This window comes from Ambystoma mexicanum, chromosome 8, assembly GCF_040938575.1.
Source record: "Ambystoma mexicanum isolate Mex_15411 chromosome 8, UKY_AmexF1_1, whole genome shotgun sequence".
Lineage (NCBI taxonomy): Eukaryota > Metazoa > Chordata > Amphibia > Caudata > Ambystomatidae > Ambystoma > Ambystoma mexicanum.
The window spans coordinates 153,102,142-153,126,476 of NC_090929.1; the positions used below are offsets into that span (position 1 = coordinate 153,102,142).

General features: G+C 45.8%; 1 protein-coding gene across 3 annotated transcripts in view; it reads right to left on the reverse strand.

Annotated features, from left to right (window-relative positions):
* CNTRL (centriolin) overlaps window positions 1–24,335 on the reverse strand; it is a 1,220,196-nt gene that overhangs the window by 986,779 nt on the left and 209,082 nt on the right. For all 3 annotated transcript variants that reach the window (XM_069609523.1, XM_069609522.1, XM_069609524.1), the window contains one exon: window positions 10,748–10,942. In XM_069609523.1, coding sequence (XP_069465624.1) covers window positions 10,748–10,942 — 195 coding nt within the window. The remainder of the gene's footprint in view (window positions 1–10,747; window positions 10,943–24,335) is intronic.

A 24,335-nucleotide genomic window follows, 5' to 3' on the forward strand; every position in this document is an offset into this window, starting at 1 on the left:
CAACAACAGCCCATGAACAATGAACAGGGGTGGGGCTGCCTACACCCAGGTAGCCCTTGTGGAGCTCCAATGGGGACGGGGGGACAACAGGATCAATACTGCTATGACCCCCAAATGCAACAGAGACAGCAAGCCCCACAACAGCAGCAACAGCAGCAGCAGCCATAACAGCAAAACGCACTAAAGCCCATGGCGAGACAAAACCCAGTAGGGAACATAAACAATAACCCTTTTGCAGCGGCCGCAAACGGTGCCCCTGCACCATTCCGCGGCGTAACGGTCGTGGGTGACGTTTTTTCAATGCCAGGTCAGCAAAGATACCAAGACTAGGACAGCCCACAGGGAGCACTGTCCAGTCCTATCCACCACACAAAGTGCAAATGAGGAACCACTAGTGGCGGCAGAGATAGGAAACAAGCAGTTTATCTTTATGGTAGACTCTGGAGCAGAAAAATCATGCTTCACAGAAGGGCGGTTTCAGCTCTCGGGGAGAAATTTGGAGATGCAGGGGTTCTATGGGGCTATTTTAAAAGTTCCTTATACAAAAGATCTTGATGTAACAGTAAGGGGAAAACAGTGCGTGCACCCTTATTGTATTACGAAGAGGCGCCAATCAATTTGATGGGACGAGACCTACTCAGTAAGTTAAACATGACCATAGCCTTTACTGAAAGAGGAATAGTGTGCTCGACGCCAGGGGTATGCCCCGTACGGGCATTCTTGCTAATAAGCACGATTACAAAGGAAGTTGCAGTAAGAGGGATTCCCATTGACATGGACATGTTCGTCTATGGAATACAGGTATTAGCCCGAGTAGTGCCTGAAATAACACAAAAAGAGTGGAGAATACCATCCGACTTCATACTCCGCCCATTCACACCAACAGATTTTAATGCTAAAAGATATTACTGATGAAGAATTGTTTACTGATTACGAAGGGGATGGAGAAATAATAATGGCAATAAGCATACCATGTGACATTATGATTTAATACAGAGAAATACACAACCCACTCATGGCTAACATAAAGGCCCCACTGACAATATTTGAAGAAGACATGGCCAGGGTAGCACCTGAAATTTGGACTACAGGACCACACGATGTAGGATTGTTGCAAAAGGTAACTCCCATAAAAATAAAACTGAAACCAGGTGCCCTCGCACCCAGAGTGAAACAATACCCAATATCCAAAGAAGCAGAGGAAGGTATTAGAGAAACAGTGAATGCACTCCTAAGCCAAGGTATCTTAGTGCCATCAACTTCCCCATGCAACACAGCGATTTTTCCGATTAAGAAAGCAAAAGGAGGGGCGTGGAGAATGGTCCAGGACCTCCGCCCACTCAATGACATCATCCAAAAAGAGTTCCCTTTAGTGCCTAACCCGTCATCAATATTGTGTAGTATACCAAAAGAGGCAGCTTGCTTCACTGTCATTGATCTGAAAAATGCCTTTTTCTCTGTGCCACTCACACCAGAGTCACAGTACCTTACAGCTTTTACATTAGGAAACAACAGATATGAACATTGCAGACTCCCACAGGGGTATTGCGAGAGCCCAAGCATTTTTAATAGAGTACTACGACGAGAAGACATTGGCACCATAGATGTAGGGAGCACCATTATACAGTACGTAGACGATTTACTCGTCTGCAGTAAAACAGAAGAAGAGTGTGGAGAAGACTTGATAACACTGCTTAACGTATTGGCTGCCAAAGTATACAAGGTGGACACAGGAAAGTTACAATACTGCCTTGCTGACGTTGTGTATCTTGACCAGCAAATATCTAAAGATGGAAAAATACTACCAGACAGACCAGCAGCCATTCGACACATTATCATACCAAAAACAGTGAAGGACATGCAGAAATTTCTTGGCATATGTAACTATTGCCGAGCGTGGATCCTCGATTATGCAGCATACACACGGGCAATGCTACAAGCACTAAAAGAAGCACAAAAGAACAGAGCCCCAATAAAATGGACATAGGAGACAATTGCTCAATTCTCTCGATTAAAAGACCTTATTTCAGACGCCCCAGTCCTTGCAAATCCAGATTATGAAAGGGAATTTTTCCTGTTTTCACACAGCAACGGAAAATTGATGACAGCAGTATTGACACAAAAGACATCGCTAGGCCACAAACCATTAGCATACTACAGTGGAATATTAGACCCAGTAATGCAGGGACATTTCGCTTGCAAACAGGCCCTCGCTGCAGCGGCCTTCGCCATTGAGAAAAGTGCCACGATCGTAATGGCATGTTCAGTGATGCTATATGCGGAACAATCGTCATTTGCCATCTTAGAAAGATCAAAATCTACCCTCAGAACACAGAGAGCCTCTGATTATGAAATAATAATATCAAGTCCAAATGTACATGTGGTCAGATGCAAGACAGTGAACCCAGCTACCTTCATTACAGAGCCATGCACAACTGAGGATTTACAGGAACACGATTGTAGCACATATGAGGGAGAGGGCGATGACATTCCCAAAGCAAGCGAAAACGCCCTTACAGAAGGAGAAATGTATTTCATAGATGGGTCAGCATCCATAAACTCAGAGACAGGACAGAAACATGTGGGGATGGCGGTAGTACGCATGGAAGAAGACACATATGAAGTGATTGTTCAAAAACGCCTCCCCTCACACTACTCTGCACAAGCAGCCGAACTGACTGCGCTAATCAGCACGTTACACACAGCCAAAGATTGTGCTGTGACCATATATTCAGATTCAGCTTATGTCACCACCACAGTTCACTCAGGGCTATCACGTTGGCGAAGGAGAGGGTTCAGAAGAGCAGACGGGTCCCCTGTACAACATGCCACGTTGCTAAATGAACTAATAGAAGCTTTAGCAGAACCATCGGTAGTAGCGGTGGTTAAATGCCAAGCCCATACCCATAACACAGACGCCGTCTCATTGGGGAACGCGGCAGCCGACGCAGCAGCGAAAGAAGCCTCGTACTTCAATAAGATACCAACATCAGAGTACATTGTAAAAACAACCACAGCAGAACAACCAGCAAATGCATACAATAACACGCCCATAGCACAATTGATAGAATTCCAGAGAAGGGCCCCACCGGAGGAGCAGGAGTTGTGGGGCAAACGAGGGTGTAAGCAATCAGCCACAGATCTCATTTGGAGACAGGAAACGACAGGCAAGGTAGTGATGCCCGTAGAATTATTAGAAGTAGCATTCCAACAACTGCATTTTCCAGCTCACGTTGCAAAACAACACATTGCCTCAGATATTCAAGAGGATTGGTTTGTTCCTAATCTATACAAATACTTGACTAAATTTGTGATTGAATGTACTACATGCCAAACTTACAATTCAGGAATGACATTGCGAACTCTGCGTGGAACTTTGCCACGCCCTACAGGTCCATTTAGAGAACTACATATCGATTACGCCGATATGGGAGAAAGATGTAACGGAGCAAGATACTTGATTGTGGTGGTATGCCCTTTTTCACGGTGGGTGGAAGCGGGCCCGTCCCCATCCTGATGCAAAATGCGCTGCCAAGTTCCTTGTGCGAGAAGTATTCTCACGGTGGGGAATCTGTCACGTGATCCGTTCAGACAACGGTACGCACTTTGTGAATGACTTCTTCAAAGTAGTAACCTCCCTTCTGGGGGTGAAACACAAACTATGTTCAATTTATCATCCAATGGCCAATGGAGTTGTGGAGAGGATCAACGGGCTGCTCACAAGCAATTTATCGAAATTATGCAGCACGTTGAAAAGAAATTGGGTATATTGTCTGCCCCTAGCACTGTTCCAACTCAGAAACCAACCATGCAAGGATCATCATTGAAGCCCGCACAAAATCGTGACGGGAAGGAGAATGCACACACCGCTCTCCCCTGTTAGGAGGGCGTCTGATGCGCACAGGGCTGCCACAGTGCTGAGAGAAGAGTTTAAGGAATACCTAACACAGCTAACGCGTGCAGTACGCAGCATAGCAAAACAAATTGTTTCACCATTTACTGAAGATGTAGCAACAGACACCTCCATGCCGACAGCAGACAGCCCAGAGGGGCCTTTAATGCCAGGGGAGCAAATTCTTGTTAGAAATTTTGTAAGAAGGTGGAATTCCCCAAGATTTCATGGTCCATACACAGTGGTGTACAGCACCCCAACTGCAGTTAAAGTTACAGGGTTAAAGTACTGGGTGCACCTCTCAGACGTAAGAAGGGCACACAGTGTTACACCTCCTTAGACAGGGAAAGTATAGGGGGAAAAGCAAAGGTTTTACATATATATATACACACACACACACACACACACACTTGGAATGTGTTATAAAATATGTTGAAATACTATTTGCAATAAAGATGTTTTATCTTATTTGGTATAATGTTGTTTTAAATGTGGCAAATGAAATGAACAAAGGGGGGAGCGGAACTGACATGACAAAACCAGGGTCTAAACTAATATGGACTGAAGCAACGGCTATTTTGAAGGACACTTATAACATTGAATTGAATGATAAAAATATAACTTTGCCCCTTGAACAAATGCACGTAAACAAAACTGCTATTGTATTGTTGAATAATACTGTGGCCAAGGAAATAGAGCTTGGATGGAATGTAAATGATGAGGACTATTGGTTAACTAATTCCAGAAACACAAGCATGCGTACACACACTGCACCAGAAACCACTACTGAATACACACGTCACCATGAACAACATAGATAAAGCATGGTCTAGAATATTCCTGCTGCAATATCCACAAGTTGGTACCCAATTAGAAAACAGAAGGAGGAGAAAAAGGAGGGTGGGAAAAAACAGATACGATATTTATCATAACCTAGGGTTAGATGAAATAGAGGACCCCCGACACCCTGACCAATCAAACAAATGGTATTCAGACATGAGCGCCGCAGCAAAGCAAGCAAGTAAGTAATGAAAGTTGTTATGTGTGCTCACTTATTCCTCACGCAACTGGAACCCCAAAAATGTTAATCCCAGAGGAAGTACCCTTGTCTGAGGCCCAATGTTTGATTCATTTGATGCTGTGTAGAATAAAAAAGACATTTCAAGCACACACTGTCACTATGGAAAAATTGGAAAACGAGCAAACTTGCACCAGCAGACGACAAGGAGTAATCTGCCTCCAGGAGCCATTTTTCGTTATAAAAGGCACAAGATATGCAGATGACAAGTGGCATGATGAAACGATTGAATGCAAAGCTGAGGGGCTTCGAGGGCTGCCAGATGAAACGTACGAATGGGCAAAAGAAACGTGCATCCCCATCTGGACACAGCATATCACCAAGCTGACATGGGTCACACCCCTGGAGAGACCCATAAAGATTCAAAAGGAAATACCGCACGAACTTTGCTTCCATGGAGAAGGGAAGGTGAACATGGGAACCGTGCGGCAGTGCAATAAGACTTTAATAATGCCAGTCATGAAAAAAGGCACTGCTGCATTAATGGACATATACTGGATCTGTGGCAAACAAGCTTACCTGCATCTCCCAGCATCCTGGAGGGGCACTTGTGCCCTAGCCACACTTCACTCAGCACTAATGATGATACCAGAGAGCCACGTCCAGTTTACAGCAAGGCCTTCGGCTGACATATCGACAGCAGGCCAATCGACTGACACATCGGCAGCAGGGCAATCGGCTGAACCATCGACAGCGCCCGATGAGACAATCACAGAGCCCCCAGCATACAAACTATTGTCAGAAGAAATTTTGAAAACCAAGTTGTCACGCAGCAAAAGATCCAATTATATTTCGTCCAAATCGTCAGAACTCCTTGCTAAAATCCCACAACAGTATAAGCTTTTCTCATCTGCAGAAACATTCTTTGCATCGTTCCTAGCACCAGGCGTTCAAGCAAGGGCAAACGCGAAATGGCTTCAGATAACACGCTGGGAGCTCATCCAGCTGGCCAACGACACTGAAGAAGGATTCAACATCATAAAAATAGAGCTCCGTGCACTGCGCCTGATGACGATGCAAAACAGATATGTCTTAGATTTTATCACGGCGATGGACGGTGGTGTTTGCAAAAAAATTGGGGTGGGCGTGTTGCACGTTCGTACCAACTTCCGATGCTGATAACAGGACACTGTTACATGTGATAACAGCAGTACATAATTTAGGAGAAAGAATGAGAGCAGAAGGTGGAGTAGACAACAACACGTGGTTCGACGATCTGTTCAGCTGGATACCATCATGGGTGAACATCGCAGCGAAGATACTCATTCCCATCATAGTCTTTCTTCTCCTAATATTCTGTGTGTGCCAACTGGGACTAAGATGCTGTGAAAATAATATGCCTAATTCAGCAATGATGACGGCAACAGTGGGCCGACAGACAACGGTGGCTACCATGATAGATGCCCAAGTACAAACCGGAGAATACACCACACCACAATATAGGATGACTGCCATCTATAGACAGTATGGGGACGTGGTCGATAATCTACATTACACTACCATTAGAGAACCAAAAAACTTGCTGTGGTATAACGAGGTATGGATAGAGGGATATACTTAATGGTGACCCCAGAAGAATACGCAAGAAGAGGTAACAGCTTAAGAAGTGTGTGTAAAGCATGGATGCCAATAAAGGGTACACCTGCTTGGGATGAGGCTGTGGCTGAAGCTGAGCGCTACCGAAGGGAGAACGTAAAGAACGAGATAAAGTAGTTTGTTACATAAGATGGAACGAAAGGGGGGAATGTATGGGAGCGAGGGGTCCTCAGGCCCCCTCGCATCGTACGCTCCTCAGTACAAGGCTTGGACCGCGTGCCTCCGGTAGTGGTACTGCCCCTTGCCCTTATGTAAAGTTAACCACGGTTGACTGCTGCATAGATGGGACTACTGAGCAGGACACGAGGCATCCATCTTTTGTACCCCCTTTCGACTCCATCTTGGGTAAACAGGCCTCACTGCGATAGTACAGTAATGCTCAGCTCCCCTTTCCACCGCAGCAGCCAAGGACAGAGACACACACACACACACACACACACACACACACACAAGGCGCGCAGGCAGCTGGCTGGCCCCCACCCTTGCACTCCCCCTGCGAAGAAAAGCTCTGCGCTTCCATTCTCACGCTGAAGCTGGAGAACGTTGCAACAATCCATATGCTACAGTTTCCTTCCTCCGAGATCACTGTTCGTCTGAGAACCGGCATGTGAACCAGGATGAGCTAAGCACTTTCTGCTCGATTCGTCCTCAAACGTGCAAGCCACCCACCCCCATTAGAACAATTTATTGCCATCCTGACCCTGCACCCCCTGTAAGGTATTTCTTTCAAGTGCCAGACCCTCACCAGTGCTGCGAAACCCACCCAACACACCCACTACTAACGTTAAGCATTTTTACTACTATATATGTTTTTAGTTGTACTAATGAGTTTGAAACCTAGAAGAGATGCGAAACAGCCCGATTCTTTTACATGCACAATAAAGGTCAAGGTCTTCAATTAAAGCCACGAATGACCCAATTGTACTGACAATGATCATTGTGTGTGACTTATGTAGAAATGTGACAAGTAGCATAAAATGTTTTAAATAATTTATTTACTGTGTAACATATTAGCTTATGTAGTGACCACAGCGACCGGACCCTGACCTGCATGGAGTACAAGATGTTTGACGTCCGTCAGCTACTCAGCCAACCAGGAGGAAGAGATGCTACCTACACCTACAGCACCACACCGTTTGGCCAATCGGGTCAATTTAGTATTTTTTGTTAGAGTTACTTTAACTAATATAAATGTTGGCACTGATGTAAATGTGGAAGAGTTTTTTGGGTTATTTCCTAGCTGGAGAAATAAACCATCCTTTGAACTCTTGCAGCCGGGTCTCAGTGCCTCTTTCCCCGACAAGGGGTTTTGTCTGCTATTTTATTTTTTTCTCTCACACATAGTAAGACATGGGTACTTTGGTATCCAGAGTTAGTTTTTGAGGGGTTGTTCGCGTGCCTGGACTTTGCGAGCATTCAGCTGATTTGATGGCACAGATTTTCCCACCAGCTGAATATTGCAAATCGGTGTGAAACAAGCGCTGCAAAACAGGAGCATTTTGAAACTTTAAGCACTCTTCTCCTCCAAAAGTGCAATATGAATGTAACGAAACCATGATGCAACTGAGCATATAAATTAAAACTCCTCAACATTAGTGTTCCAAAAACTATGCATTGTTGAGGCTTCAATTTAAGAAATCTCTTATTACGGGAGACACTGTGCAATGATCAGAGAAACTGATTTTAACTTTGATCTCCCAGGAATCCTTCAGTCTTTCATTAGCTACCTACTGACAAATGCACATACATTCGTGTTATTTTAAGTTTGTGGGATTTATATTGCGCACTGTTGCCATTTTCATGGTTGCAGGCATTCTGGGAGATCTAAAATAAGAGTCGTTGATTTGTTAGTGGGTGAGCGCATAAGTGCTTTTGCATTGAGTCACTGTGTGTGGGTTTGCCTCCAGGTGGTCTGGGTTGGTGGACATGTAAGGCATTTGCGTCCCTATGGGAGGCCGTGTGTGCTTGTACCGTTGGGATGCATTGGCCGTGTTGTGATTATGCAAGTTATTGTAGCAGGCGTGGAGTTCTGCTGTTTGGTGTCAGTGTGGGGTTGGGGTTATAGGTGTCGTGTATGCGTGGCATAGTTGGTTTGTGTGTGGAATGTTTGCAGGAGTATGGAAGGTTTTTGTATGGGTTAGGAAACAAAGTTGGGGTACAGATTGCAATTCTCATGGCATTGGCTGCATGGAATACGCTGGCTCAGGCATTTTTTGGAGCCCCAGAAGATGGGATCCATGATGGTCAGCAGGAAGGCAAAATTACACAATAGGATGTTATCCAGTCGTTTCATCGCAAACTTTACAGAGCGGCCAATAACTCAGAAAAACACTGAAAAGATTAAATAAATATATAAAGGGAAGGGGGCTAAAAGGGTTAAAATGGGTCGGGTGGGGTTGGCGTTATAAGGGTGGAAAATCAGGGTGCTTTGGGGGCCCCTGCACATTAAAAAAAAATGTGGTTGTTTGTGTTTTGCCTACGATGAAATGTACCACCTCTGTAATTGTGGACGGTAAAATCACAGATAACCAATAGGATTGGGCTGTGATCTGGATGAGTGTTAGCGGCATCAGGGTAAGGGTGGTGGGAGCTGGGAGGGGGGGGGATACCTGGGCTAAGAGCATGCAAGGGGTTTGGTTTAATGTTACATTTGTTGCAGTCTTTGGAACGGTTTTGGCTACATACAAGTGGCATATCAGTATTGGACTGCACACAGTTCCTTGTTTTGAAGTACGCACTTGATGGGAATAGTATAAGAGTGGACTTTCATCAGGGGGAAGGTTTGGAATATGGTTTGGAAGTGATGTAACTTGAGGAATATATGCCATGCTGCGAGGTATGCCACTGTATGGACTTATTTTGCGATTCCTTTCTTTCTCCCTTTTCTGGTTGCTGGAAACAAAGTAAATTATAAAAAAACCTATACATGGTCAAGTTTGTCTTGTGTTTGCAGCTTCGTTTCCATACAACTTGTGGGATTTGAGATTTTATGGGTCAAGAATAGAGCATACTATGACAGAAATCCGATGTTGTGTAACATTCTGAAAGTTTTAACACACCTTCTAGTCAGTCAAAGCTTAGAGCCTACCATGCAAAGGTGCGGTGGGCATGAAGTTGGACATTGCACCATCGTAAAGGTCTCATCTATCACATGGTGCACACTGCAGAGATTATAGCACTGAATGAATCCGAGGTAGAGAACCTTTGCAGACCAGTACAATAGGGGGGGTATTTGACCCCCAAGATTATTTTCCAGTCTAGAAAAGAAGCAGCAGGTAGCTGGACATTCAACAAGGGATCTTAGTGAAGGAAATCTCAGAAGTAAGGTCATTCATTCTCAATTCTCTCGAGAAATAGCAGTCAATGCATGGTGCCATCTTTTATCACAAAAAACACAATTCACGGGCAATGGACACACAGAAGTAGCAGCCGTGCAAAAACTAAAAAGAAGCAGGACATCAAATAACATCTGCAGCTAGAACTAGGAAAAGACTAACAGGCCTTTTGCCCCCATCTTCTTTTGATTGTCACACATCTATAACAAGAGTTCCTCTACTTTAGAGCATGCTAAAAAAGTGATTGCTGCCTTGATGAATAAAGTACACCATTTGATGATTAATGTCGATTATCTTTACAACTGAAATCTCCTTCCCGAAGGAGACACACACCGTACAAACCAAAATGTTTAAAGAGGCCGTCCCATTTCTTCTTTACAAGTCGTGGCTGGCACAAAGTTTAGGAGCTGACTTAGTTAAACCAGCATTGCATCCATAACGAGAAATGAGGATATACCAAGATTTCAGGACAAAACCCAAACTTATGGAAGAGTATAATGAGAAGCTAGAAGCTGAACATGCCACACCTTATATGCTATGATGAAGCACAGTGTGTCAGGGTGGTTGTCCTCTGTAATAACTATCTGTCCACAAAAAGTCTCTTGGTCAGCCCTATCCCAAGGATCTGCAGGATTTTGGGTTTCACCCAAAAGCTTTGTTGTTAATTTGTCTCCCCTTGTATGCTGTCCTGTGGCGACAGGATTATTGCAAATTTTATTAAGGCTGGTTCGAGCAGGCTGACAATGTCTTCTCTGAAGTCCTTAGTGAGCCAGTACCTACTGCAGCAAAGCTTCTGAAAGCATACTAGAGTAGACCCACAGCTGCCTCTATTCACGTGTTACTTACATGTCTTGGGTCTCTAGGATCCATGGTCTCTAGAAAGGTCTGCAGCTCTTCAATCTCAGCCTGCTTCCTCTCCATCTCTCGCCGCTGTCTTTCCATTTGCTTCTCCAGTTCCTGGGCCTCTGTGCGCAGCTGATTAAGCAGCTGGATTTTAGCACTCAGTTGCTGCCGCAGGTTCTCCTTTTCGGCTTCCGATATCTGTAATATAAAGGTAGTGGGGAGTATCAGTGAATATTCGTAGAACAATGATTAGCAAGAAGTTTATAAGTACAAATCCACATCATTCCTAAAGAAGCAAATGCCAACTGGTGTAGGACACCAATGACAACTCCCAGTGAGGCTGCCAGTCTACAGAAGATACAGCACTGAACAGAATAAAGGAAAAGGAGCATTAAATATAGAACAAATACCCTACCTTCCGCATCATATTTTCAATAATAGATATTCTCATCTATTTACTGTTTCTTAAAGCTCCCTTGTGTCACCCTAATGCCCCTCCAGATATTGTATAGAAATCAAATGCAAAATATACTTATTGCATATCAAACCAATATCATAATACAGCCATTCTTTCCACAGCGGTGGAACGCTATACTTTACACTTGAAATTGTATTTAAAACACCTTCTTCCCGAGACATACTTCTATTGTAGAGGATTCAGCAACATGTAGAGTTTTTACCCTCATCTGCTTATCAATGTTTCCAATGTATGCAAGCAAGTAAAGAAGAGTACAAGGAGATGGAGGTAGTGTTAAGAGCACACAATATAGACAAGTGGTGAAGTTGGCAGTCACCGACCACTGGCCCTAGAGCCTGCATCTTAGCTGCTGGATCACATCTCCTCTGCCTCCTCTTTCCCGGGTCCCAACCGCAGTGAGACTTTGCAGAACTGCTTCCAACTGTTTCAGCAAAGTTGTTCTTTATTACAGGGTACATTGTCCACTCAGAAGGGTATTTTGGTGCTAGTGGTCAGTTGAGAAAAACACATTGGCTCTCATTAAGAGCTTGGCAGTGTGGGAAAATATGGCAGTAAAATGGCGATAATTACCGCCACTTTTCCGCACTACCCAATTCTCAGTTGCTGGAGGTATTCAACTTACCATTATCGAAAACACTTAGGAATTTGCATGCATGGAATTTCCACCCATGGTAATTCCTTCAAAACCCAGATGAAGTGCAAAAAGCAGTAAATAAATGCTGCCAAACTCATTATAAGGTACAAAGAATTGAAAGGGTGGGTAAGAACCAAGTCTCACCAGAGTGGAGAAATGTGAAATAATCAACAATACATCTTCTAGTTACCGGAACCTTCTGAGACCTGCAGATAAGACTAAGTAGTGGGAACGTTTAACAAACTCACTGTATACCTGGGGACTCAAATATATTTAAAAATAAGTAATCCCATTATTCAGCAGTGATATGTTGGCTTGATGCATCATTTATTTGCAGTTACTATCTGGACATTTATTTTTTTAATGAGAAGGACGATAGTTTTGCCTTGTGGTGAAATGTGGCGGAAACAGCAATAGTAATCCCAGAGTGGTAGCAGCACCTGGTGAACATTCTACTCCCAACTGTTTTGGTGTACCATTTACCAACTTGGTAACATTCAGTAAAATGTGTAGCTTGTGCTCTAAACAGCTTTTTCAAAAATAAATTTCTTAGGCAATGTTAGCCAAGTGGATTTGACCAGGGTCGGACTTGGCCATACAGTTGGCTCAGGCACCAATGAAAAGGTGGTCCATAGTTGCAAATGGCTATCAATTCCTTTGTGGCACTGTATGAATTGTAACGAAGAGGGAATTTTGTGGATGAAATGTGATGGAAACTGTGCATGGAAACTCGGCAACACTGGACAAAACTACTAGCCTCAGGGTGAAGTAATGCAAAGTGGCCTAAATTGGACAAAAAGTGGCCCACTTTGACCAATTAGAATGACCTCTTAGAAGCAGGGATTGATGAGAAGCCTGTAAGGACATTTGCATAAAAGGACACCTGTCAAAAGGCGTCACTCATCAGCAAATGCTCTTTGCATTTACTGATGACAGACGAAAAGGCAGAGAACTCTGCATGTATAAGGCCAATGTAATCCAACTGGCAGTTTCATCGTTTTTAAGCCAGGCATTAACACAATGCCAATGGCATCATACTTCAGGGGATGGTAGGATAGGAAGCGTTAAGGAAGCAGAGGGCTACACACCAAGAGTGCGTGGTTCGTCTTGAAAGGAATACTTAAATACTCTTAAAGTCCTGCGCGGTTTGTAGGATTTTCTCTAAATCAAAATCGGGAGAAGCAACAGAGCTGCCACCTAGCTAAAGGGGGAGAAGGGATTTAGGACATCACACTCAGCATCCGTGTCAACACTGAAGGCTGAACCCAGAGCCCTCATCAGTTCATATTTTCCATAGCCCAATAGAATCATTCATTCCTTAGGTCTGCTTTTGACCAGACTATAATGGTGGAAGAGGAATGGAGTTAAAGGGGTATATAATTTGTAGCGAGAAGTGGGGCGGGGAGGGAGTGCCTTTACAACCTTTAACGATTGAGGTTCCATTCTTGAGGCTAGGCATGGATTTTAATGGGCCACACCAAAGATGGGAAGACAAATACCTCACTGCTTGCCAACTTGGGATTATAGTCCAAGTTACTGCCACTGCATAGATCTATAAAGGCGCATGCTTCTGGAAAGCTGAAGGTGCCGTCTTCCAATTAGTCGAACGCACACAAACGCTCTCTGGAAACATCATGCAAAGCGTGGCCTTTACAAATACGGACACCGTCCACCGTGCAAAAGCGGTTTTAGCCACTTTATGACCGGTCAAAATACCAACTTGAGTAACAAAGATTATGAGACATGCTGAAAGATCTTTTTCAATCTTAACACAATTGTAAAGCACTCGCCACATCCAAGATATGCAGCGCTTCCTTCGTGGTAAAAGTGCGTGGTCTATGCTGGAAAACAGGTAAACAGACTTCACGTTTTAAACAAATTTGATAAAACCTCAGGGATTAATGGAGGCACTTTCCTTAACAACATAACATTATTTGCATGGGGGGCTCTAGAAGCCTTCCTACACGACTGCAACTCTTACTCTGAAGGCAGCCGTGCCCGCTATGGCAAAGGCACTGTGCCATGAAAGCAGGGCATGGATTGCAGGATAACAAAGGCTCAAAGGGGCACCCAATAAGTGAACTAAAAATGAAGTTAAAATCCAACTGCACAGGCATCGCCAACAGGGGAACACAGATAAGGTAGCCAAAGTGGTGTTGAATTGTTTTATTATGAAAAGAGAACATTGTCCGACCCTGGTTCAAGTAGGCTGCAATAGACAACAAATAACGTTTACGAGAGTCAATCTTTAAGTCAGCACTGGCCAAGTAAGACAAGAACATCATATATTAACAGACAAAACATTGACACTCTTGTCCATACCCAAAGACAAACGTATCCATTTTCTTTTGTTTTGCTGCCTAAAATACCCTGGCAGCAGAATATTTGAATGTTAAGTCCAGAAATCCCTTTGTGAGCATATAGTAGCTCCTCTGGAATCAAGCTCTTGCTGGGCAATGATAAATCAACCATTTATCTTAAAACGGAAGATCTTTCCTTAAGGGTAGAGCGAGAAAAACATTGCTTGGCATCAGAAGCAGATCACAGTAGAAGAACGAAAAGGCCAATTTAGTGCCATCAGAGTCATTGCAGCATCCTTGCTGAGCCTACATTGATGCAGAATATCTGAATGACAGTCATTAGAATAAAAGGCATCAAACAAGTCGACATAAAATTATTACTCCTTCCAATCCAAGATGCAAATGACCAACCCTTTGCGTTCTGCTTGGTATTTGAGGAAGGCCCCTGGGACGAATAGGTGCAGCCAGGTGTCCTTTTAGGTCATTATTAGGGAGCTTAGTGAGCACATGCCCAGCACCACATATTCAGCAAATTACTTTCAGATGATCCAGATTATCGTAAACACCCTTCATGCCCGCACCCAGCACTCTACATGAATCACTATTTTCATCCAAACATTCTAAGCATTTACACACTCCCATGAACCGAAGGTATCACAGCTACAATGTGGGAAAATGTCCTGAGCAACCTAATTGCTAAGTTGAGTTTTGATGAGAAGGACTAACATTGTAGTCGTTTGTCTCTGTTTATATCACCTTGCACATTAACTGCTTCAGGAAAAATACTGTTTGCAATAGCACAGACGAGATGAATGGGAGCAATTACCAGGTTATGTTATGTTGGTACATTTATAACGCGCCAAAGCCGGCGGCCATCCAGGCGCCATAGCAGAGGGAAGGTGGTGGAAACAGTATGTTCTTGTTACACAAACAAGACAGTCTTCAGCTGCTTTCTGAAAGCCAGATGGTTATCCATTTTACGTAAATGTTCTGGTAGAGTATTCCAGGCCCGTGCTGCCTGCACATGGAAAGCACAGCCATATCCACGGACTCTCTTAACACAATCTACTTCTAGCAGACAGGCCTTAGAGGATCAGAGATTACTTTGGGTTGGCAGACATTCAACCTGTCTTTAAAATGAACTGGTGCGTTGCCAAAAACACATTTGTGGCAGATGGACAGCAGCTTAAATTGGATCAGTGCCGAAACTGGCAGCCAGTGAAGTTTCTTTCATGCCGGTGATGTTGGTTCTGTACGTTTCATCTGGTATATGATACGAACTGCCGCATTTTGGATCTTTTTCCGTTTTTAGTTGTCAGTCTTATTAGCACCACCTAGCAGAGCATTACAGTAGTCTAAACGTGGGAGTATCACAGCACTAACTAGGTTTTCACGGTTTTCTATAGAGACTAGTGGGACAACTTACCATAGCACCTGAAGAGAATAGTTGGTGCTTTTTGTGATTGCTTCCACGTGAGCACCACTGTCCAGACTGAGCGCATTTGCATCAAACTAAAATATTGCAACCGTTGCAGAAATCATGTCTGCCTTCTATCTGAGCTCGCAGAAATGTGGGCCTTCATTGCGGTTTGGAAGTGAATGTCCAAAATGGCCATGTGCCGGCGCCATGTTATTTAGCTAATTTTCGCACACGCACTACAGAGCCATAACACACCACCACAGGTTCCCATTGCCGAACCCTGGTAGCCCCGCACACGAGAAAGGGATGGGGCTTACACCCACCTTTGCACCTTTTGAAGTTTGTACCATCTCCCGGGAGGGGAGAACGGGGAACGGTTGGCCTGTGAACCAAGTGGGAAGAAGGAGGGCTCTATAGAGGAAGACCGGGTCACAGGAAGAGGTGGGTTGCTCAAGTGCAGTCAGAAGAAGTGGAGGTGGACCAAGAGACCAGATGGAGAATGGACCGTGCAAAGTAGCAGGGAGGAGGATGATACAGGTGGTGGGCAAGGTGAGGTATAGGTTTGTGAAAGTAAGTGGTACTGGAAGTGAATGTGTATGAGTTGAGTGGTAGGAGAGAGTTGGGAGTACAAGAAGGTGAGGGGGAAGGGAAAAGAAGGATTGAATATAAGAAGAGTGGGAGGAGCACTAGTGGTGTGAAGACGGGAGAGTAGTAGTGGTGAGGATAGTAGTAGTTGTGTGGAGAGTAGCACTGGTAAGGAAAGTAGTGGTGACAAGTAAGATCAAAGGGTGGAGGGAGGTAACAAGGAGGCAGAAAGGAAAGACAACCATCAGAGGGTCAGTGGAGAGAGTGTAAGGGAGAGAGGGTAGAGACAGTAGAGCAGAAGGACAAAAGGGCAAGTGGTTGAGGGATGAACAGAGAGGACTAGCAGGTCGCCGAAGTGTAAGGAAGGAGGGGGTAAATTTGCGTCCCCCCGTCCCTGTATATTCAACACTAAAGGGACCACCTGCTCTTGCAATAGTGGGGTGGACACCTGTCACGACCCTCAGCCCAGATCCCCACTGGCAAGCCCATTGGCCAGGTGGAATCAGGGCTCGGATCACTAATAAGGCCTGGCATACACTTCTCAGGCCCTCTTGGGGCCAGTCCTGGCGCCTTTGGCGCCAGGCTCATCAGTAAGGAAAGACATCTGCTTGAGGAACTACTTTATTTAGGCTTTCAGCCAACATGGAGGCATCCACAAAGCTTGATTCCTAGAACCAAGCTATGCGGTCTAGTGTTTTGGGTGTGGTGGCCTAGGGACTACTTTACCTGGACTACTTTACAGTGGCTATTTAAACCACACCCGAACAAGACAACACGCTTCGCGTTACTTTGCTTCTAGCAACGTGACGCTCACCGTGTCCAGCTTTCTCACGAGCCTGGTGAATTCCGGACCTGCAGAAAAACCAAGAACATTGTTAGCAGCAGAATCTTACCTAATTTCATCATCCTTCACTGCTCGCAGCTCCTGGGCAGCTCTGTTGGTGGAGTTCACCGCCCGGATCGAAGGACCTGAGAAAAGGAGAAAGACATAATTAAAGGAGGTAGTGGAGACCTTACAACCACAAATCGCTTAAAGACTTACCTGGTTGGTTGCTTTTCGGCCGGCATAGCTCCGGAACTCCATCTGCGCTGGGAACTCACCGCGACCTACGAAAAGAGAAAAGCACAGGTCAGTGAGGACAAGACATCACTGCGCTACGCAAAGCGCCTCCTTACCGCATCATAGCACTATAGCGCGCCATCATCTCCCGGTGAGAACCAGCATATCCAGTTCTCCAATCGGACACTCCGCGCTCCTAGGGAGATAAAAAAAAGAGACATTTAGAACAGAGAAAAGGCATGCAAGAATTACGACGCCATCAATCGCAATAAGACATACCTGAAAGACACTACAAGGGCAGCAGTCAGTGAATTAACTGGACCGCCCGCACCCACAAAAGACAACACGCCCCTGCTCAGAGAGCAGGACGGAGAGCCCACCAATTCCGACAACCAGGCGGAATCCCATCGACACCGAGACCACACCAGGGAATCATTGGGAAGGGCACAAACGACCAACTGGCTGGGTGGCGTTCCCGTGGATACCAGGTGAGCGTAACAGAACGCGAAGCCTCACATAAATAATCCACCTGGGCGCCATGGAAACATCAGAAATCGACCAATTGGCCCAATTGTTGGGGTCCTTCGTTCTGAGGTTCATTCAGCCGGACAAGAGACTAATGCACTCCAGAGAGACCTAAAAGTGACCAAGGAGAGCACCGACGAAATCAGCAAACAATTCTTGCAATCGCAGGCAGGGCAGACTCCTCTGTCTGCAGGAAATCCACCGATGCAAAATCCTATCTCACCATCTTATACCCCCACACTAGTACAGATCATACTGCCTGGAACAGTTCCCCTGGCACCACCAGAAAGGTTTTCAGGCGACCCACGGAAGTATGCAGCATTCATAAATCAGTGTCGCCTTCACTTCCTTTGTCGCCCTGGGGCATTTCCAAATGACCAAGCTCGGGTAGCTTTCATCCTATCATACTTGAGTGGAAGTGCAGGGGATTGGTCGGTGCCTTTGGTGACCCATAATTATCCTTTGTTATAGGACTATGGGGGGTTGCAGAGAGAAATGGAAAAACTGTTTGCTCGCCATACCCAGGAACAAGCAGTGGATAACAAACTTTTATCCCTCCAGCATGGAAACCAAGACTTGTTAACCTACATTGCGACTTTCAATAGAATGGTTGCTGAAGCAAGGTGGCCAGAAAACAAAAGAACCACGTTATTCCATCGAGGCTTACGAGGCGAATTAAAGGACGTCTTGGCCCAGGTAGTTTATCTCCCCCCCCCCAGAGAATGTACCGAATTCATAAATCTGGTTGTGCAGCTAGACCATCGGTTGCAGGACCAAAAAGCAGACCGGTCCAAAGCAGACTCTCGAGTAGTTTATGTTCGGCCTAAAGACAATGCGCTACGGGGGCCAGAAAACGCCGTAGAACCCATGCAGATCGGAGGAATACGACCTCCATTAACAAAACAAGAGCGGGATAAAAGAAAAGAAGACAACAGCAACTTGGTTTGTATTGTGGAAAACCAGGACATTTTCTAAAAGACTGCCCAATAAAACCCCCAAGGAGGACAGTCGGGCCACAGAAATGGGTCTAGTTAAGGAAACGGAAAACTACCAAGCTCGACAACCGTAGAGGTCAGTTTGTCGAGTGATAAGAGCCACTGACCTCACACTTTGCGATACCCGTGATCTTAATAAAGCACCAAAAATCGTCAAAGATGCATGCCGTAGAAGCGTACATCGACAGCGGAGCAGTTGGGAACTATATAGATCAAGAGTTGGCAGCAGAGATGGGGCTCCCTTTGTGTTCTAAGTCTACCAGGGACAAGGTGACTACTGTGGATGGGACAGAAATCGCCTCCGGACCAGTAACCCAGTGCACAGCAGTAGTAACCTTGCTGTGCCAGGATGGCCATCGGGAGTGTATTTCATTCGATCTTATAAAGGCACCTCAGTTCCGGTTGATACTATGGATGCCACGGTTGGTTGCTCACAACCCTTTGATAGACTGGCGGGCACGGAAATTAACCTTCTCCAGCAACTGCTCCCTAACTTGCTACTCTCCTGACCCGGAACCCAACTCCTGTGTCTCCAAGACTTCCAATACTAGAGCCTCTACTCTGGGAGTAACTAATACTTTGCCAGATGAATATCGTGACTTTCAGGACGTATTCCAAAAAGACCAGGCTAACACATTGCCGCCGCATAGGCCTTATGATTGTCAAATTGACTTTATTCCTGGGGCACAAATCCTTTGCGGCAGGATCTACGCTCTTACTGAACCAGAAAATCTTCACCTGAAATTCCTATTTGGACCGGTACCTTGCAAACGGATTTATCCGCCCATCCAAGTCCCCAGCAGCCAGTCCTTTGTTCTTCGTAATGAAAAAGGAAGGGGACTTAAGGACCTGTATTGATTACCGCGCAATAAACTAGATAACCGTGAAGAACCGCTACCCCTTGCCTCTTATCCCGGAGATGCTAGACCAAGTCAAAGATGCCCAGATCTATACCAAATTAGACCTTCGGAGAGCATACAATCTGGTCCGGGTCAGAAGCGGGGATGAGTGGAAAATCGCTTTCCGTACCAAATATGGCTTGTTTGAATATCAAGTCATGCCTTTTGGCTTATGTAACGCTCCCACAGCGTTTCAATATTTCATGAATGATGTCTTGAGAACTGATTGACGTTTGCGCCTTTGTATACATTGATGACATCTTGGTCTACTCAGCCTCAAAACAAGATCATATCAGGCATGTTCGTTCAGTCCTCACCAAGCTCTGCCAACATCGTTTGTATGTAAAGCTGGAGAAATGTTTTTTTCACGTCACCAAAGTAAAATTCCTTGGTTTCATCCTTTCGCCGAAAGGCATCAGAATGGACGTACATAAGGTTGACGCTATTCTAAAATGGCCATCACCAACATCTCTGAAGGGGACAAAGAGCATGCTAGGCTTTGCAAACTTTTACCGCCGGTTTATCCCAGACTTCTCTCAGGTTGTGCACCCGATCACAGTACTGCTATGAAAAAGCAATAAAAAGTTGGCCTGGACTGAGGAAGCAGAAAGAGCCTTTCAGGAACTGAAACAAATGTTCACCTCCGCTCCAATCCTGTGGCACCCGCGTCCAGACCTCCCTTATGTCATAGAAACTGATGCATCCAGTATAGCAATGGGAGCGGTCCTTTCACAGAGGGACCCAGAAACTGGCCAGCTGCATTCTGTGGCCTTCTGGTCAAAAAAATGATCACCCCCAAAAATTAATTACGCTATCACGGACAAAGAACTCCTAGCCATCAAGTCCGCTTTCAAGGCGTGGGGACACTATCTTCTCGGAGCTAGACACACCATTACAGTGATCACAGACCACCGGAACCTGCAATATCTCAAAACAGCCAAAGCCCAGTCTTCACGCCAGTTACGGTGGGCCCTCTTCTTCGCCGAATATGACTACGTGATCACCTTTCGACCAAGGGCCAAGAATGGGAAAGCTGACGCCTTATCTCGAATGGGCATCGATGAAACGGTGTATACACCTCCAGACCCGGTACCCATCATACCTGAAGACAAACTCTTGGGTATCACAACAGCGTTATCACAAGCCGAATTTCGACAGTCAATGAACCCGGATGCTTTCCTCGCATGGCAAACTCAAGGAGAACAATATTACATCAAGGATCAGTTACCTTATTTTAGGAACCGGCTATATGTACCAGAGAAGGAGTTACAACTGCATATCATTTCAGGTTATCATGACTCTCTGATCGAAGGACACCCCGGAATCGCTAAAACTTTAGCCAAGGTAAAAAATAACTTTTGGTGGCCTACCTGGCGTAAGGACATTGTCCAGTACATTCAGTCCTGTGGTGTCTGTGCACAAAATAAATCACAGAAACATCGGGTCTCCTACAACCACTGGACATCTCTCCCGCTCCATGGCACACTCTTTCCCTCGATTTTATCACTGATCTGCCACCGAGTCAAGGCTTTAACACCATTCTTGTAATCGTGGATTTGTTCTCAAAGATTGCACATTTTATTCCCCTCAAGGGCCTCCCGGACGCATCCACCCTAGCAGAAGTATTTCTGGAAAACATTGTCAAGCTGCATGGCTTTCCATCAGTTCTGGTCTCCGATCGAGGAAGCCAATTTATATCCAATTTTTGGAGAAAATGTTGCGCAAATGGTACAGATTGACGTCCGGCTATCCACCAATCATCACCCCCAGACAGACGGCCAAACCGAGAGGACCAACCAGACCCTCAAGCAGTATTTCCGGTGCATGCTGCACCATGAATTGAGAGATTGGAAGGACTTACTGTGGATAGCCGAGTACGCATATAACAACTCCGTACATTCTAGCACGGGCCAAACACCTTTTTACACCTTGTATGGCAGACATTCACGTACATCAGAACTTGACCTTCCTGCCAGCTTGGAAATGCCTGCAGTAAAGACTCTTCATACAACCATCACTCAGGCGTTCAGAAAGGCGAAGGAACATCTTATTCATGCTAAAGAAAAACAAAAGCACTTCGCCGACCAGACCATCAAGTAGATCATCAGGTTTGGTTAGCCACCAAATACGTACCCATCAAAGGGACCCGGACCTTCCATCCTCGATATTTGGGACCCTATACCATCAAGGCAATTATCAACCCAGCAGCCGTCAAATTGGATATACCACCAAATCTACAAATCTATCCGGTATTCCATGTGTCCCTCTATGCAACCCGATACATGAATCAAGACACCACCTCAACCTATATTAGTAGATGGAGAACCAGAATTCGAAGTCAAGGGCATACTGGACTCCAAGTACTCGAGAGCCAAGTTGTACCATCTCGTCGACTGGAAGGGGTTTGGGCCTCAAGATAGATCCTGGGAACCGAGTGAGAATATTCATGCACCACGTCTGATCAAGAAGTTTCATCAGAACTTCCCAACTAAACCTGGACCAGGCAGGAGACACACCTTGAGAGGGACCTTGGGGGAGGGGGGGGGTGAGTGCTGTCACGACCCTCAGCCCTGATCCGCACTGGCAAGCCCATTGGCCAGGTGGAATCAGGGCTTGGATCACTAATAAGGCCTGGCATCCACTTCTCAGGCCCTCTTGGGGCCAGTCCTGGCGCCTTTGGCGCCAGGATCATCAGTAAGGAAAGACATCTGCTTGAGGAACTACTTTATTTAGGCTTTCAGCCAACATGGAGGCATCCACATTGCTTGATTCCTAGAACCAAGCTATGCGGTCCAGTATTTTAGGTTTGGTGGCCTAGGGACTACTTTACAGTGGCTATATAAACCACACCCGAACAAGACAACACGTTTCGCATTACTTGTTTCTAGCAACGTGACGCTCACCGTGTCCAGCTTTCTCACGAGCCTGGTGAATTCCGGACCTGCAGAAAAACCAAGAACATCGTTGGCAGCAGAATCTCACCTGCATTCATCATCCTTCACTGCTCGCAGCTCCTGGGCAGCTCTGTTGGTGGAGTTCACCGCCTGGTTCGAAGGACCTGAGAAAAGGAGAAAGACATCATTAAAGGAGGTAGTGGAGACATTACAACCACAAAGCGCTTAAAGACTTACCTGGTTGGTTGCTTTTCGGCCGGCATAGCTCCGGAACTCCATCTGCGCTGGGAACACGCGGCGACCTACGAAAAGAGAAAAGCACAGGTCAGTGAGGACAAGACATCGCTGCGCTATGCAAAGCGCCTCCTTACCGCATCATAGCGCGCCATCTCCCGGTGAGAACCAGCATATCCAGTTCTCCAAGCGGACACTCCGCACTCCTAGGGAGATTAAAAAAAAAGACATTTAGAACAGAGAAAAGGCATGCAAGAAATACGACGCCATCAATCGCAATAAGACCCTACAAGGGCAGCAGTCAGTGAAGTAACTGGACCGCCCGCGCCCACAAAAGACAACGCGCCCCTGCCCAGAGAGCAGGACGGAGAGCCCACCGATTCTGACAACCAGGCGGAATCCCATCGACACCGAGACCACACCAGGGAATCATTGGGAAGGGCACCAATGACCAACTGGCTGGGTGGTGTCCCCGTGGATACCAGGTGAGCGTAACAACGCCCTCCTTGCCCTTCCCTGGTCCCAGTGGATGAATCTCTGGCACCTACAGAAGCGGGGCTATTGCAAGATACATTTGGACTCCATTTTGTGCACCCCAGACTCCATCTTGGGACTGGGCCGCATTCTGTTATCTGTGAAGCCTTCTCTCCCCTCTGCAGCGCTGTGCACAGCGAACACTGACACCCCCCACCACCTCCTCCCGTGCCTGTGCCACTCAAACCCATTTCTCAAGGGTGCTCTGGTGCCAATTGTTGCAAGCAAACAGTGCATTCTTTTCATCCTTCCTCTGAGATCACTGCCCTGTGTGTGACCGGGCTGAGTCATGACTTGTGGTCCATCCATCTCAACAAACCTGCTCCAACTCCTCTCACCCCCACCTTTGGAGAGTTCAACCCTGCACCCCTCTAACCTTTCTTTGATGTAGCAGAAGAGTGACCCTTCCTCGCTGACCACCCTAGAGTGCTCCCAATATAACTGATCTCATGTTGTCATATATCCGGCTTTAAACCAACACAAATCAATCGATCCTCTCCCGCTGTAAAGTGCCAGAACAAACAACTGTTAAACCCCACCTCCCAGTAAGCCACCTGAAGGGCAACTCCCCACACCCTTCACCTCTACAAAGGTCTGAGGCAGGATAATGTAAATAAGTGTGTACAATTTATAGGCCTCTCTTCATACCAAGATATAGTTTATGGGTTATTATTTACTGCATGTCATAAGATAGCATGTAGATTAGTTAGACAGAACCAGTCGCCTCTCCCGGACCCGAACTGACCTTCACCCCGCACGGACCGGCCCAGCTGACCCATGAGATGCCTACCAGACCGCCAAGCTGCCAGCCAATCTCGTGGAGCCTGCCCCTATACTGCCATACTGGGTCCCAATCCCTCACCAATCCAAATGTAACTTGTAGACTGTATGGAAAATGTAATCTATGACGCTGTAACAATTTAAATTGTAATGTTTTTGCATTGTTTGCCGGAGCGCTCTCGAGGCAGCAGAGTTCTCTGGATGCTGAATCTTAGATAAAAACCTTCATCTCTCTCACAACCAATCTCCTGGT